Source organism: Glycine max, chromosome 13 (assembly GCF_000004515.6).
Source record: "Glycine max cultivar Williams 82 chromosome 13, Glycine_max_v4.0, whole genome shotgun sequence".
Taxonomy (NCBI): domain Eukaryota; kingdom Viridiplantae; phylum Streptophyta; class Magnoliopsida; order Fabales; family Fabaceae; genus Glycine; species Glycine max.
Window position 1 is genome coordinate 16,176,074 of NC_038249.2, and position 16,654 is coordinate 16,192,727.

A 16,654-nucleotide genomic window follows, 5' to 3' on the forward strand; every position below is an offset into this window, starting at 1 on the left:
ATGATTCTCACAAACAATCAATAAACAACAACAATAGATAATGATGTGTACCTTTCTCCATTAGGAAGACTTGTATCTTTCTCCATAGGAACTTTTCTCCGGTGTACTTTGATTTCCTTGAAAGAGGAGAGAAATAAGATTTCACTTCCTTTGACCTTTCTTTTCTGTCTCTCTCCGTTCGTGATGGTTATGGGTGAGAGAGAACACTTTTCTGGTCAGGAAGGGGACCTTATTCCACGTTAGTGGGTATTAAGCCCCTTTTATAACCACTACTCCCATCAAGTATAGTTCTAGAAACTTTTCCTATTAAGCCCAATTACAATTTAGTCCTTAATCATTAATTATTTACTTATTAGTCCCTACATAAGTCACATGCCTCTCACATAAGACATTAATTCTTACAGGATATAACTTCTTTATCCCACGGAGCAACAACTTCTCTAAAAACATATCTTTTTCTCATTTCAAGGCATTCTTGCAGAACCACATAAGCTTCAACTTCATCAGGTGACGGAGCCTCTAAACAAAAAATATAACAATTATAGTTTACTATAAATTTTCCAGATATGCAAATATTGTAATCAAACAAGTGTTTGAAGGAGGGGGATTCTATACATCCCATGAAAAAACCCATTCAAAGCAATTTCTTTGCACTCAAGAGAATGAGGAAGAGTAACATGTCAGAGTTCATACCAAGAGGAGTTATTCTCAATCTTGTGAAAGTTTCATGCTCTGGCTCTTTCCTCAGAATGTCAGCTGCTATTGGATCAGGCTGCACACCATGCAGGTCACCAGAAACACTATGAGAGCGGATCATACTTAGTGTAATTGCCATCTGCTCTCTATTGGCATTAACATGATTAGGTAAAGTCTCAAATGGGATTTTACCTTCTGGACCCTGCATACAGGTGATTTCAATTTTCAACTCACAGATCATTCAATTTTTTTGCTTTAGCTAATATAGAGCCCTGTGTCATGTGATGATCCAAGCATAGCGAAAGAGCAATAGAAAAGGCTGGATTAATTCAAGCCCAGGGAAACAGGTATTAAGAAAGTAGGGAGAGAGAAACAGAGAAAGTTAAATCATACTACACCTCCGTTTTTGTAATCTCCGTTTGTTCATTGGAACCTACTACACCTAATAGTTTGCTTACTTTTTAGTGAACAATTATAAGTTCAGACGTTAAATCATATCATATCTCTTGGTCCATGCCAGCTCCTAAACTCCAAGTGACATAAATTTTAGTGAACCATTATAATCCAGCCTTTAAAATGAACTAAAATTAGTAAAAATCATTGAAGTATTCCTAAATAAATTCCTGACAATTATAGGTGAAAATAGGTCAACAAGTTCGGGTCTTTAAACTGCAGATTTCTAAATTGCTATGGAGAGTCGTCTACATCCAGCAATATCCTCACTTTTGTCTTATTTTATGCCCAAGTAACCCTGTTTCATAGATAAAAAAAAATACATGAATGCAAACTAGTATCAAACAGTTTATCATAGCATCCAGCGGCGGAGGCAAAAACCTCTCATTCTTTTTCTTTTCCATTGCCCGTCAAAAAAATACTTTCATATAAGCAATTTAAATGAGGCTTAAAATTTTGAGAATGACTACAGCATTATTCAGTTATCTATATCTTGGTCCTATCTTGTTAGCAACATTTTTTTATATTATTATTAGTTGAAGTTAATTTATTAAAAATTATATAATTTTGAAAGTTTTACTTTTTTTTATTTTAAGTTTCCTTTATGATTTTATAATTTTGACAATCTTTAATTAATAGTATAGACTATGTTACATTACAGTAATTTGTTTCCTCTATTATATATATATATATATATATATATATATATATATATATATATATATAATAGAGGAAACAAATTACTGTAATGTAACTTACACAAAAAATTACACCATCAATTATCTAATGTTGATTTTATTAATATAACTATTGAATTATAATTATATACTATATTAATTATTTGTATTAATTTTTTTTAAATTGAATAATAAAAAATTAAATCATTCATATTTTTATATATTTTAAAATTATATGAGTGTTTAGTTTTAATTATTGAATGAGATATCAAATAATTTTAGATTAATATAAAATTTTATAGATATATTTGTGAAAAGAATTTGTAATATCCAATGGAATTGGCAATCCTAGCTGGGTAGTTTAATTGGATGAAAAGGATTAAATTGGTTTATTTTTTAAAATTTGAGGATTAAATTGAATCTTTTAAGAACTTGAGAAATAAATTGAATATTTTAAAATAATTTAAGAATCAAATTGATTATTATGTATTTAAAATATTTATGAAGTTACATGAGAAATTTATGTTAATTTAAGTTATGTTAAATTCAAATAGGTTTAATTATCCATTTAATTCTTATATATTCCAAACTTATTATTTTTAGTTACTATAGTTAATAAATGAATTATTTAGTTCCTAAAGTTCATTTTTTAATTTCCAAAAAATTTCTGTTGTTCAAATTCTTTAATTAAGAGTTAAAAAAAACTTAATGACAATGATCTTTTTGGAATTAAAATGTAAAATTTAGAGGGATAAGTTTGAAACTATAAGAACTAAATGTGTAATTAGACTATTCAAATATTTTCGTAATTTTGGAATTTGAAATGTTATATTTATATTGTAAATAAAAAATATTTATTTTATAATATTTAAAATTTATAAATAATATTTTGAGTAATTTAAAATATAAAAGTTAATTAAATTAGATGAAAACTATTGAAATAAAATATTACTTAAAATAAAGTAATTATTATATAATTTTTAATAGATAATTTAATTTTATTAGCGCTTGTGTAACATGAGTTGTTATAGGTATTTAGTATTGTTTATAGTTATGAGACGAAAAATGAGCTAATAATGTAAGTATTTTTTTTTCTCTTTAATATAATCACGCAATATTAGCTACTCATAGAAAAGTATATTAGTTATAATATTTTTTTACGGTAGTTATAATAAATTCTTAAAAGAGTGGAATTTTTCACAATATTTAAATCAATTTTCCATTAAGAATTTTTAATGATATTATATGTTGTAAGTATGTTGAAACTAGCATAATATAAATTAAAGTTACATTTTAAAATAAAATATTTTAAGTAAAACTATATATTTTATTGAAAAATAATATGATACAATGTGTGTAAATGTAGTAGTATAAATGCTTAATAATCTTATGCTTATTTTAAAAGAATTTATATATAATAAACATTTTCCGTTTATTTAAATTATTGAAAATATCATATTTTTGTGTTATATAGTGAAAAATATGATATACTCGGGTCTTATATTAATTATGGATAATATAAATATTCATACAATTTTAATTGATAACTTTTTTCTTCTTTTTTTTTCTTATTAGAAGGAGGTTCAAGCTAGAAACATAAACTAAATTGGGAGGAGGGCCATGGAAAAGATAAGTGTCAGGATTGAAAGAGTGACTCAAGTTAGCTAAACCATCAGCAACTCTGTTTGCTTCTCTGTAAGTATGGGAGATAGACACCTCCCACTCAAACTGCAGGAACTGATGAATCTTCCTAAGAATAACTGCATAATGATGAGTTTGAATTAAGGGTTGATTAAGAAGAGCAACACTAGCTTCATAATCAGATTCCAACACATATCTTCCTTATATTATTATCCCAAGCTATTTGAAGAATAATAGCAATACCATGAAGCTCGGCCATTAGAACACTACATGCCCCAAGATTTCTAACAAATCCAGCAACCCAAAAGTCTTGACTATTTCTCAAAACACCCCTACATGCTGCCATATAACCATCATTCTTAACAGAGCCATCAGCATTAGCCTTGATCCAATAAGAATTAGGAGGTTTCCAACCCAAGGATTTCCAACAATAAGAATTATTCTTATAAGGCTAAAGATCTTTGCTATAATGAACTATATCAGCAACATGGTTCTTAATTTCATGACAAATAGATTGCACTGAGGACATCTCATTTTGAAAGATTCTTGCATTCCTACAGAACCAACAACAATCAGAGCTTGCTGGTGACCTTTCAAAGAGCTCCATGTTCTCATCAATTGATGAGTTTAACAAGTTGAAAGAGTTAGGTGTGATCTGCCACCCTAGAAAAGTGCAAATTATGCAGGTCACTTGGTACCCTCCTTTCAAGGAATGGTTAAGTGTAACACGGATGGAGTGGCCAGAGGATCCCCGGGCATGGCAGGCTGTGGGATGATGGGTTGTTTTGCTTTTAATATAAGGCATCAAGCATGCCTTGTTTGCAGAAATCATGGCAGCTATTACAGCAATAGAGATTGCCTATGACACAGGGTGGTCAAAGTTGTGGCTGGAATATAACTCCAGCCTTGTGGTGCAAGCCTTCCAAAATCACAGAATTGTTCCTTGGCAGATCAAAAACAGGTGGATAAATGCTGTGCAACTAACAAAATCGATGACTTTTATTGCGGGACATATTTACCGTGAGGGAAACACTTGTGCAGATAGGTTAGCTTCTCACCAACCTTTCCACTTTTACCCGATTTGGGACTTCACCTCACACCTGTACTCAACACATCTCCCCCTCAAGTGTGAGTCTCTTCCACATCGTAGCCTGGCTCTGATACCAATTGTTGGGAGATTCGAGGGGTACACCTGTGGACCACGAGCCACCACATAAGGAGACCTGACACCACACTCTAACCCAAAACCTTAAGGCTCAGGTTTATGGGTCTTCTCCTCACTTATATGGTGTTCAACCTTTCCACTTCTACCCGATGTGGGACTTCACCTCACACTTGTACTCAACACTTTTATTACAAAGTTTTTTTGTATAGGATAGACAGGCTCTCCCTTATTACTGGTTTAGTTAGAGCTTCGCCTTTCTTCCAAGGGTTTGGTTCTTTACCCCCCTGGTTCCTTGTATGGTCTTTTCTTCTATCTTTTGATTAATGCATTCGGTCTGTGCAGAGCTTTGCTGGTGGTTGCTGTGGTGCCAACCTAGTCGAGATTGCATCAACCATTAGTTTCTGCCACAACCTCTTTTGTCAAAAAAAAAAAACAAAAAACAACAACAATCAGGTTATAATACAGTTTCCTTACTGTTGTATCAGGGTTCCTTCCATTAAGCCTTCACTTTTTTTCCTTTTTGTTTATCAACAGACAACAACAACAAAAATAACAACCTTATCTCACCAATATAAAATCCTTGAGACATTTGGATATGTATTTACTGAGAGATATTTAGAATTTGGATATGTATTTACTAAGAGTTAATTCTGTACAATTACTATTTTAATCTTAATAAAATTGGTGACATCTTAATTACATCATCATCAGCCTTCTATAAATTAACTTACCAATGTTACTCAAATACTATAATACAAATCAGATTTTACACACACATACACACTGCCTATCTATAATTTCTAGAAAGTTCTGGAGACATTTGGGAAATGAAATGAAATAGATGAACAACTACTGTGATTTTCTAATTATTTTCCTGTTCTTCAGCTCCTTTATGAAGCTTAGACAAGTACTGCATGTGAAATTTTAAATACCCCTTTCTTCATATATGTCCTGCACTACCCCAGCAGCAACTTCAGATATTTCTGCAGCACATTCAATAACTTTAGCAATGTCTGATCTGATGACTTGAAAACATGAAACACAGTGGCATATATATTTCTTCTAGCTGCCTCACAGTTCCATAGCAGATCGCAGAAGTAGAAGATGCACACTTGAGAGAAGTGGAAATTGGGTTGGCAAAGAGGAGGGGTAAGGAAATAAGGCATAGTTTCATTGTTTTCTTTACTTTAACAGCTGGCTATTTATCAAAAACCTTGCTTCTTGATGAAGGCATAGAACAAAGAAATTTTACTAAATGCATTCCCATTCATTGCCATAAATCTAGTGAACCACTGCTGAAAATCTTCCATACACTGTCTTGCAAAGGGGTAACAACTAGGCCACTCAGGGAACAATGAAACCAAAGGACCTTCACAACAATATGCTGTTCTGTGATAAAAAATGGTCTCTAAGATTTTCTACAATGCCAAGACTAAAGAGGTGCAAACAGTTTATATTTGTCTTCTATACACCTCCACCTGTCTTCTATTCAGAATTTACAATTTTGTAGCTTTGCAGAAGAGGAAAATTCTCATTTCTCTGTAGTTGGTGGTCTATACATTTCCATCTATTTTCTTCGTAGAATTTACAGTTATATAGCTTTGCAAAAGAGGAATGTTCTCAGTAATTGACGATTCCTGGCTACCAACATTTTCCTCCTCCTCCTCCTCTTCCTTCTGTTCAGTTGCTTTGCCCCACATCACAGTATAAAACCCAATTGATATTATTGTGGCTCCAATTATACTGCAGAATGCAGGAAGAATGTTATGCAAATGATAAGGCCAAATACTGTATCATTGAAATTGCTTATCTTCTTTTCTATATCAGATATGCATCAGAAGCAGTAGGAATTCAAAGTGATTGCATGACTGTTTGGAACATTCAAAGGGTTTTAATGACATTAATTAAGTGCTAATTAGAACAGCATTTTGATCCGTGCAGACTGCAGAACATGGAAAATAACAAACGAGTATTCAAATTACCAAAAGTGGCTAGCTCCAGTTGGAGAATGATTGATGAATAAGATAAAGAGGTCACATGGCTGATATTAGCTGTTTTAACTGTTTCTATAGATGTAGCGATTCTGTATAAAAAGACTTAGCTTAGCTTCATTGGTAGTTATAAATTTTTGGTTAGGGAAATATGGGGACTAGCACTTCCACATTGTCTAGTTGACAATGAATTAAGGGAGCATTGTTCACTTTTTTAATGACTAACCAATTTACCACCGGCCAAACTTAAGTTTAGATTTTTTCGAATCCATTTTTGTTTGGTTTAACACTGGATAATCATGCATAACAGGTACAAGATAGGGGACTGACAATTGTTTTATTTATCTAAATTTTCCTAATTACTTCACCATGATCTAAAGAAGAACCAAATGTGAAAGAAGAAATACTAACCTTCCAACATATAGAGAATCACCAAGGAACATAACACCCATGGCAACCGCAATAACAATTGAGAGAGGCTTGAACATTGCTACATATACAGGGCCCTTTAAGTGTATTCCCCATGCATATATTGCACTACTCAGGAACTTGTTAAATATTCCCTAATCACAAAATGTATCATCATTCATCACCAAATTGTATTAACCTAAGTGTATTTTTTAGGTGAAGTACAGCAAAAAATTTCAGGGGTATCTTACAGTGCAAACAATAGAGATCAGTGATATATCTGGTCTTATTTTCCAAGCACTTGAGTTTTTCTCCCCTAATAAGCCTATAATTGAGGCTACAATGGCTGCACACAAGTTGTAAAAGAAGACCATAGTTAGTTCATCCGGGAACTCCTTCAAGATTTCAACCTGTAAAATGAATATCAGAATTTAAAATTATTTGAGTACCACCTTATTGACTATTTCCATACGAATAAACTATAAATTTCGTCCTCAACTATTACCTTCTCTTCCAAATAGTCTCCAAATAATAAAACTACTTAAAGTAATCCCCAAAATATTGAATATTCATGAATTTAATCCCATCCCTAAGTACGTGTTTGAATCAGCATTGACAAAATTGATTTTGAATGGAATTGATTTTGTAAAATTGGTTTTGATTAAAATTGATTTTGAAGTGGTGTAATCTATGTTTGAATGTTTTTATTATAAAAATCGGTTAGGAGTAAAACTCAGTATAAAACTTTTGATCCAACGTAAAAGCTACCAAAAGTTGTTTTAGCTCAGAATTTCTTCTCTAACATGAAATGAAACGTATTTGAAAGTTTTTTTTTTTAATATTCAAGACCAAAATTTGTTTTAGCATGATTTCTAATACTTTGAGACTATTTATGTAATTTGCTTTACTTTAAAGACCATTTAGGAGAGAAGATAACTCTTTAAGGATCAGTGGTTTACTCATTCCCATACACAACAACAACAAATATATACCTGGTAAACGAACCATACAGTAAGTAGTATATTGCAAGCTGTGAGCAGAAGGCCACCAATGACCCAATTTCTATCCACTGAAGTAAGAATGCCATTTGATTGTGGAAGTTGAATGGAAGGGGAATTATCTGCTATGATGATCGATTGGCCTTTGTAGAAAGTCACAACAAATGCACCTAATATTGATATTATGCTGCCCAATATCTTAGCTTGGGTTGTTCTACGTTTTACAGCTATCTTTTCCATCCTTAATTTGTGGTGGTAATAGGGAAAGAAAAAACAAAATAAGAATGTGCCTGTTAGTAAAATTAAAATTGATTACTAATAAGTAGTTATTATAATCAACAGTTTACAATCTATGATTGAATGTCAAAAGTAAAAATTTGTAGACTGTCAGTGCTTTCTAATTGAACTCATATTCTTATACATACTCCATGCATTCTTTAAAGTAAGGAAAATAAAAGTGCATTCATCCTTGACTTGAGTTAAATCTATGAGGTATTCTAGTTTAAATTGATTAGGTGCACTTTGTTACTTTCTTCCTTTACGCACTTTCTACTGAAATCAAATCCCTTTTCTTTAGTACACTATTATTGGATGAACTTAGTGTCAGTTTCATTTAGAAAGAAATACTGGTTCCACTCTCTAATGAAAACCACTTTACTCAATAACGAAGTATGATAGAAAAAGTATATCAAACACTATATACTTTCCTCTGTTTTTTTGAAATTATATACCAATCACCAAAAGGGTAAAGTCAATGTGGGGTTCACATTCTCAATAATGAAACAGCTCGGCCAGGAGTTGTACTTCTGCCATATACTAATATAAAAATTTTATTTTTTCCTTTTCTTTAAAGATATGAAGTAAGCTTGATACATTATTTTAAGTGTAAATTGTCTATTTTACTAAAGTTTAGAGTGTCATCCAATCAGTAAATTAGTTGACTTTTAGAGTATTTACCTTAAAAGTAATGCCTAATATGAATTCCGATTTGTTGATAGTTGATACTATAAAAAAAATAAAAAAAAAACTCTTATGTATGATGCATATATTGTCCTCAAGTCAACTAGTCAAATAGAAAAATGAAAACTAAACATAAAAGCAAAAAAAAAAAACAAAAATAGAATGTCAAATAGTATAATTCAAGATAGGGTAGCGAACCTGCAAATGACAGCAAGCATGAAGGTGAATGCAGGAGTGAGGTTGCTGATTGCAGAGGAAAGTGTGGGAGAACTATAACGGATGCCAGCATAGCCCAAGATCTGAGATGAACTCCTGCATCAAAATCCAAAAGTCAACACAAAAAAGAGAAACAATTCTAAAAGGCTTTAGAAACTGTGAGTCCTTACTTACCCTATCACTCCAAGAAGAGCAATTTTGGATAAGATGGAAAAACTGAGTGGAGGAACCACTCTTGATCTTCAAAGAGACATGATAAACAAACATCAATTACTCAAAGTTAGAACTCAGAAACATGTTTGTTAGTTTAAGACTTGGAGCAAACCTTCTGTAGAAAAAAGTGACAGGAAGGAGTACAAGAAGGGCAACAGAATAGGCATAGGTGACAAAGACATAGTTGCTCATCCCTTGCAGTGTGGCTGCTTTGAAGAGAGTGAACAAGCCTGTGTTGTTGCATTCGTTGGCAACAAGCACCACCAAAGGCAGCAAATCCTTGTAACAGTGCCTTCTATCCATCATTCAGAGCTAGAGCTTTCTCTGTTTTGCCTTCAGTTTTTGAGACACACCAATCTAGTAAACACACTTGACTAGTTTATATATATATATATATATATATATATATATATATATATATATTGTTTCAGTTTAATTTAATCATTTGTGTCGAATTTATTTAATACGAATTTAAGACAAATAACATAGAGTTCACAATCACTCATCCATCATGTTCAACTAATTAATTTAGATCCTTTTTGTAGTTATCTCAAATTTAAGTTTTAATTATGTGTGTTAAATTTTTAAAGGATACAACTTAAATGCAGTATCATGTGTGATATCCTTTACCCGACATACATATAAATAAATAAAATATATAAAAATGCGGAATTAACAAAAATATTTTTATTCAATTAACATAAAGGAACTCATGTGATTGAAATGGTCACATTCGTTTTAATATTACAAAATAAAACTTATTAAAAATATATCCGGTTCAGAACAACCATCAAAGTTTACAAAAGAAATTTTGTTAAATCAGTGAGATAAAATAAACTAAAATAACATCATGCAATTAAAGTAAAAATTCATCCCATGTCACATCCTATCAGAGTATTGTATCCCAACGTCCTCTAACATGAGGTTCTTTAAAGTCATCCACCTGGTCATCTACTCCCACGAACACAAGATTCAAGATCATCATAGAATGAGTTATCACATTTTAAAAAAATACAAATAAACAAAGACATGATCAAAATATATTATAGAAGTATTTATAACATAACTCAACTCAATACAATCCACGTCACTTCACCATTTTATCATTGAAAATTCATTTTTCAATCACCAATCACATTACATGTGAATTACACACTCGGATCAAGATGTAACAACACTCATCAATTTTATAATAAACAATTAATAGACGTTATGCAATGGTTATACTAAGACTCAAGCTTACATGCAATGTGGTATCATGTTAGTGAAAAATCACATTGGGACACTTAGGAGTACATAACAAGACGCACCACAGAATGAGTATGTCAGGTCATTCTCACTAAGTAAAATCATAAGGTGACCAGTCAGGATCACTCTGTTATGTGAGAATGCTCCAACCATATGTGATCAACATAGGCTTAAAGGGGCACTCAAACCAAGTGTCTTTACCCCTAAAGCCTAGACTCCAAAGAATCTATTAGAGTCTCACCTTCCTGATTCAGGTCCAACTCCTAAAACAACTTTTGCACGCAAATACTGCTCATAAATTATACAATACACACAATCTCTCATTCGTGTTCCAAACAGCTTTAACACATTGCACTACAATTTAACATTTTAGGTTCCTAACTAGGAATCCTACACTTTTCCTTTAACATTACGCATAAACACTTTTATCAAGGTAAACACCATCTAGATTATTGTATAATTCACATCTCACAACACAAGTATTAACACATTAAGTGTTAACCACACACTTATCACAATCAAATTTCATGTCCACAACTTTAACATATCACAACGTCACAATCCACTATCACATGTTTATGTGTATCTCACAAATCAACGCATGTTCAACTTTGCACTTATACTCAATCCCAATAACAATGTTATGATCTCAAAGCAACATGTTATCTCCCAATTCATCACATATTCAATTTATCACTTACACACAATTTTAATCACAATTTCTTGATCTCAATATTGCAATCTCATAATTATAATCATACATGAAGAATTACAATACGATAAACATCCCAAAATAAACCACAATTTGATTTCCTAAGGATCCCTACATATGTTCATTCTAACCACAATTGCGATAAACTCATCTTTTACCTCTAAGCGGGCTCACGTGTGTAGTTCAGTAGTGATAGTGATGTCTCTAGCAGTTCCCTAAAATTTCTCAAGCTTTTTTCTATTTTTTTTGTTAGGGTTTCCAAGCGTTAGAGAGAAGGGAAAAAGATTGTAGCCTCTATTTTACTGTCAACGTATGAGACTAATTTCTATATGCAAAAACATTATTTCTCAAATCCCAATGGTGAGAATGTGAGAAAATGGGATCCAAAGATGGTGTCGAAATTTCACGACGATCCAATGGTTGACGAGTCTGGGATCGTAGTTTTACTGGGATAAATTTGGGTGTCTACGAAAAAAGAGAAAGCTCAATGTGAGGAACATTTCTTCCACCACAGACGTTATCTTGAAAATCCCAACGATGGGTGTGTGAAAATAAGTTCCAAACCACGCTTTCAAATTTCATGATGATCCAACGGTTATCGAGTCCAGGATCGTCATTTTATTGAGACATGTTTGAGTGTATGCGAGAAAAAGAAAGATTTTGAGAAAGAAAGAAGGAAAAAGTAATTTGAGAGTAAGAGAGCGTATAAACGTCGTAAAAGGTAATAAGTGACTTATAGTTAGAATACTCTAGGCCTTTTATGTATTCTATTTTTCTTTCTTTATTTATTTTATAAAAAATAACTTTATTTTATTTCTTATCAAATGAATAAATAAAATATCTTTTTTATTTTTCTTCAAACGATTATTTTAATTAATAATATTATTTTTCCTTATTTATTTAATTATAAAAACCTTATATTTTTTTAAGTAAAGAAGTGGAGTGTTATACCGTGGGTGTTATTATTATCAAATTCATATTTCCTATCAAATTCATATTTCTATGCATGAAACTAACAAAAACAATGAAATATTTACAATTTGTACAAACGTTAATGACATCAATAACACAAGACAAACTATCAATGACATTTATAATTTTTTTTATGATAACGACATTTATAATTATTTCTATTATTCGATGGATACTTTAAAAGAGTTGAAAATTTATAATGTTATCCCCACTTCACACTCTCACAATAATTTCTACAACAAAGAGAAATATTGAAAAGGAAGAGAAAGAAATGCGGAAAAATAGTTTACGGGATAAAAAAAAAAGAAAAAAAATTGCATTGTTGATATAAAAGTGAGAACAGTGTTATTTTGAAAAGTAAAAAATTTGCCAATTTTCTGTATGATTGCTTGCTATTTTCAGCATTATACTTTTTTTAGTAGGAACAAAACATATTATATATATTCTTTCTACTAGAGAAAAGGAGAAAATGATAAACAAAAGCTATTTTTCTTTAGAAAAAAGTAATGCAATGTGAACGGAATCTTTTGTGCAATTATTAAATTCTGGTTGATGTTTATCCTAGGAATTTGTTTGGTGAAAGAGAAATAGTCCAATTATTTTTTTATTTCTCACTTATTTTTTCATTCGCCTACTTATTTCTTTTCTTATTTTTTCTTAAGTTAAATATTTTTATTTCTATTTTATTTTTTACCTGTTTTTATTTATATTTTCTATTTTCATCCACCTTATTTCTTTTCTTCTTACCAAACAATCGTCCTTGATGTTTACACTATGTGTTCTACAAATTTTCTTCATAGGTTTTGCCTACAATTTTAGCTTCAAGTTTTGTCTATTGAATTGATATGGATTTTCTACTTCAACTTTTACTCAATATACCACCCAATCTAACTAAAAGGGTTGGAAAAAAAACGAATTCTTTTGAAATTCTTAAATCACTAGATAAGTAATCTTTTGATAAGAACTAGTTTCTGTGTGTTGGCAACAACAGATTAGGCACGAGATATAGATACCCGAATTAAAGTAGGTGACATCATCTTGGACATGGTGACAGAATTGCTTAGATTGCAACTTGGTAGGGACATATTAGAATAGAAAAATGTAATTTAAATAGGAAGTCTCAATCTATCTTTTCAAATCTTTAGAACTAATAATGGAATTGGTATGTGATTTTATTTTATTGGTAAACATGGAAGTACTACTAAAAAAACATTTTCAAGTCTGGTCCACCCTTAGCAAAACTAAATTGAGTAACCCATTTGAAATTTTAAATAATTAATTCCTTCTTGTTTTGACTTTTGATTTTTTTGTCTATCTCTTTGATTTTTTTGCATCAAGAAAACACAGAATTGAGACTACCACGCTCAAAGTATACTTATAAACCGAATATTGTGATAATACATATGGAATTTATTTTTTGATAATACCATAACTGTCTTCTTTTTTTATAATACTTATAAGTTATTGTTTGTCAATAAATTTGAACTCTTAAGACAAAAAATTGGAATTTGCAGTTCCTAAAATAAGGAGGAGTATTTAAATTTGTTTAAATTACTTTTATAGCGATATATTTTGTTTGTTTTTCTTTGTTTCAGTTATGGATTAGCTTAGTCAATAAATTATTCTTATACTTCATGAATAAGTCAATTTTAATTTTCTATTTTGCTAAAATCTTATTATGTGATTAATTTTTGTTTTACTTTTAATTTATTATTTATTGTATTGCTGTTTAGAATAATTTGATTTAGAATAAAATCATTTTATTTTATCCGTGTATGTATTATCTCTCCTTCTTTGTTTATTATATTTTTTCCGCTATAAAACTTGCTGCAACACATGGCCATCAAAATACAAAACAAGAACCACAAATTATCATAAGATTCCTAGGACCAGAATTGATTAACAGCCATTCTTATAATAAAAGGTCTTTGACAAGTGTGATTTTAAAAGCAAGCGAAGCAAGTGCCTTTACCCTATCACCCCAAGAAGAAAGATTTTGGATATAATGGAGAAACTGAGTGGTGGAACCATTCTTGACCTGCAAAGAGATATGTAAAACAAAACATGACAATTAATAAAATCATTCAAGGGTAAGTGCTCAGACAAATATATTTTTATATGTTTGTTTATTATTTGCCACACATAATTGCCACACATACAAGCTGATGCCGTTACTATAAAATTTATATTATCCCTTTTCAGTAAAAGAAATTTTTATTATCCCAAGTTTTTTTTAAATATATTATCTAGAGTCATGTTATGTTCATTATATATTGTTTCGGGATATTATAATAATTCTACATAAATGTGATCAGAAAAAGATCCCATCCACTATTTAATACTAAATTTTTTCTATAATCATTTAGTGTATGTTTAAATTAAAATTTAAAAACATAAGTTTGAATAAAAATATGTTATAAACTTAAATTTTGATAATAAAAAAATAATTTACCATAGCATGATTTAAGTTTAGACAATTTTTGTTCAAAAATATGCTGATATTATTCAAATAAATTTATTTGGATGATATCAATCCATAGTAACTTTTACTTTATATTTTTATTGAAAATATAAAAATCAAAAGTACTTCGGATCCAAACCTAAATCGTAGAGTTAATTTTTAAGAACTCAAACATGACGTCATCATGAGTTTGGAGCTCTAAAAATAAGTTTTAAGATAACAAACGAGTGTTCAAACACACCCTCAAGCAATATAAAACTGATACGTCTGCGATGGTTACCATACTAACAAAAATGAAAAATGCCTAAACATAATTTTTAATAAATAAAATTTCATTAAAAAAAAAAACAGTTTTTATACTATATTATGTATTTATTTACTTAACTATATCAAGATTTTATTTCAAACAACATCACACAATTTTCATTTCCATTTCCAACACTCATAGTATAAACACAAACAATAAAAAGAAAAGGAAAATAAACATAAGCATTAAGCAACAACATTTTAACTAGTTGATGCCATATCACATTACATATCAGCCTTGGTAGCCTTAACATCTTCAGCAGCAGAATCCCTCTGAGCAATGTCAATAACCTTAGGCTGCCTCTTCTTATCCTCACCCAACTTGGCCACCGTGATCCTCAGCACCCCATCTTCAAGCCTCGCCGTAACCTTCTCCAAATCCGCATTCAGCGGCAACCGGAACTGTCTCCAGAACTTTCCGTTAGTCCTCTCCGCCCTGTGCCACTTCTCTCCCTCAACCTCTTCTTCTTCTCCCTTCCTCTCGCCGCTGATTCGCAGCACGCGATTCTCCTCCACCTCGATCTTCACGTCCTCCTTCTTCATGCCGGGAAGGTCCAGCGCTATCACGTGAGCGGTAGGGGTCTCCTTCCAGTCCGCACGTGCCAGGGCGAGAGTGTCCACTCCTCTGGTGGTGGTGGGAATGTCGCTGAATGGGGTGTGTTCCAGGATTCTGAACGGGTCCTCTGATGAGAGCATCGTGTCCCAGAGGGTGCTGCTACGTGTGTATGGCATTAGGGCGTTGGTGGTGGTGGTCACACAGAGGGACACTAATAATAATGAGAGAAGAAGACACGTTGCTGCAGTTGTGAGTGTGCGACCCATTTCGAACGTTTTGCTATTAAGATTTTTGGTGACCTGCGCAAAGGTTGTGTTGTTGTGGACACTTTATGAAGAGTGTGTAGATAACTTGCTTCTATGGTCTGAAAGGTGTGTAGGGTTGGGGTGTGTATATATAGGAGAGGGTGGAGTAGTTTTTGGGCTCATTGTTATTTTTTTTGCGAGCAGAGAAATTGAGAGATGTGTAGGAGAGTCTAGAAAATTAAGCGGGTGGCAGAGGGAGAGCGTCAATTTCGAATGTTCGCCAAGGAAGGTCTTTCCGTCTTTGTTTTATTTTAGGAAACACAAAGAAAGAAAAAGACAAAGCAAGAGTAAACACCTGGCAATACACAACTTCAAAGGCGCAATCAAAGCAAAGCTATAACCGACTGTCAAGAGATTTTTTTTTTCTTGAAAATAAATAAAATTTATTTGAATAATATTTAGCTAATACTTTTTAATCAAAAGAGTTATTTGATATTTTTATCATTTGTATTAATATAATAAGAATAATATGATAATTTTATTAGAATAAAAAATATAAACTTGAAAAAGTAAAATTTTTGAAAAATTTCCTTAAGAAATTGGTTAAAAAATATTTCAAAAAAACATCTGTTCCAAAAATGTTAATTTTTTAAAATAAATACCAAACATAAAAAATTAAAGTGACCCTTAATTTTTGTGTTTATTTTTTATTTTTATTTTATAAAAAAAATGTTTT

The 16,654-nt window shown here is 31.3% G+C and overlaps 3 protein-coding genes across 5 annotated transcripts; all 3 read right to left on the reverse strand.

Annotated features, from left to right (window-relative positions):
* Positions 1-317: 317 nt before the first annotated feature.
* LOC102659674 (AMP deaminase-like) lies at positions 318-1,279 on the reverse strand. The gene is made up of 2 exons (XM_041008715.1): positions 694-1,279; positions 318-519 (listed from the first exon to the last, which is right to left on the reverse strand). The coding sequence occupies exons 1-2, from the start codon at positions 935-937 to the stop codon at positions 392-394; spliced, it is 372 nt and encodes a 123-aa protein (XP_040864649.1). The 5' UTR covers positions 938-1,279; the 3' UTR covers positions 318-391.
* A 3,965-nt stretch (positions 1,280-5,244) lies between these two features.
* Positions 5,245-9,794, reverse strand: LOC100811686 (WAT1-related protein At3g28050). 3 transcript variants are annotated; one of them, XM_003543343.4, is made up of 7 exons: positions 9,531-9,794; positions 9,380-9,445; positions 9,188-9,301; positions 8,024-8,270; positions 7,283-7,441; positions 7,035-7,186; positions 5,245-6,375 (listed from the first exon to the last, which is right to left on the reverse strand). In XM_003543343.4, the coding sequence occupies exons 1-7, from the start codon at positions 9,722-9,724 to the stop codon at positions 6,186-6,188; spliced, it is 1,122 nt and encodes a 373-aa protein (XP_003543391.2). In that variant the 5' UTR covers positions 9,725-9,794; the 3' UTR covers positions 5,245-6,185. The 3 variants fall into 3 exon arrangements, with proteins under 3 accessions (XP_003543391.2, XP_006593634.1, XP_006593635.1); XM_006593571.3 differs by lacking the exon at positions 9,380-9,445 and having other exon boundaries at positions 9,531-9,780; XM_006593572.4 differs by lacking the exon at positions 9,380-9,445 and having other exon boundaries at positions 8,024-8,319; positions 9,531-9,742.
* A 5,412-nt stretch (positions 9,795-15,206) lies between these two features.
* Positions 15,207-16,192, reverse strand: LOC100809008 (17.6 kDa class I heat shock protein). Its single transcript, XM_003543338.5, has one exon. It carries the CDS (start codon positions 15,937-15,939, stop codon positions 15,343-15,345), a length of 597 nt encoding a protein of 198 aa, XP_003543386.1. The 5' UTR covers positions 15,940-16,192; the 3' UTR covers positions 15,207-15,342.
* Between the last annotated feature and the right edge of the window lie 462 nt (positions 16,193-16,654).

Bases quoted from the DNA above. Each gene is read 5' to 3' on its own strand.
- LOC102659674 (XM_041008715.1), bottom strand. From the start codon at position 937: ATGATCTGTGAGTTGAAAATTGAAATCACCTGTATGCAGGGTCCAGAA. The intron at 520-693 runs GTATGAACTCTG...TTTTTTGTTTAG, and splicing joins ATTGAGAATAACTCCTCTTG to AGGCTCCGTCACCTGATGAA.
- LOC100811686 (XM_003543343.4), bottom strand. From the start codon at position 9,724: ATGATGGATAGAAGGCACTGTTACAAGGATTTGCTGCCTTTGGTGGTG. The intron at 9,302-9,379 runs GTAAGTAAGGAC...ATTTTGATGCAG, and splicing joins GCTCTTCTTGGAGTGATAGG to GAGTTCATCTCAGATCTTGG. The intron at 6,376-7,034 runs GTTAGTATTTCT...TGCATTCTGCAG, and splicing joins GATTCTCTATATGTTGGAAG to TATAATTGGAGCCACAATAA.
- LOC100809008 (XM_003543338.5), bottom strand. From the start codon at position 15,939: ATGGGTCGCACACTCACAACTGCAGCAACGTGTCTTCTTCTCTCATTA.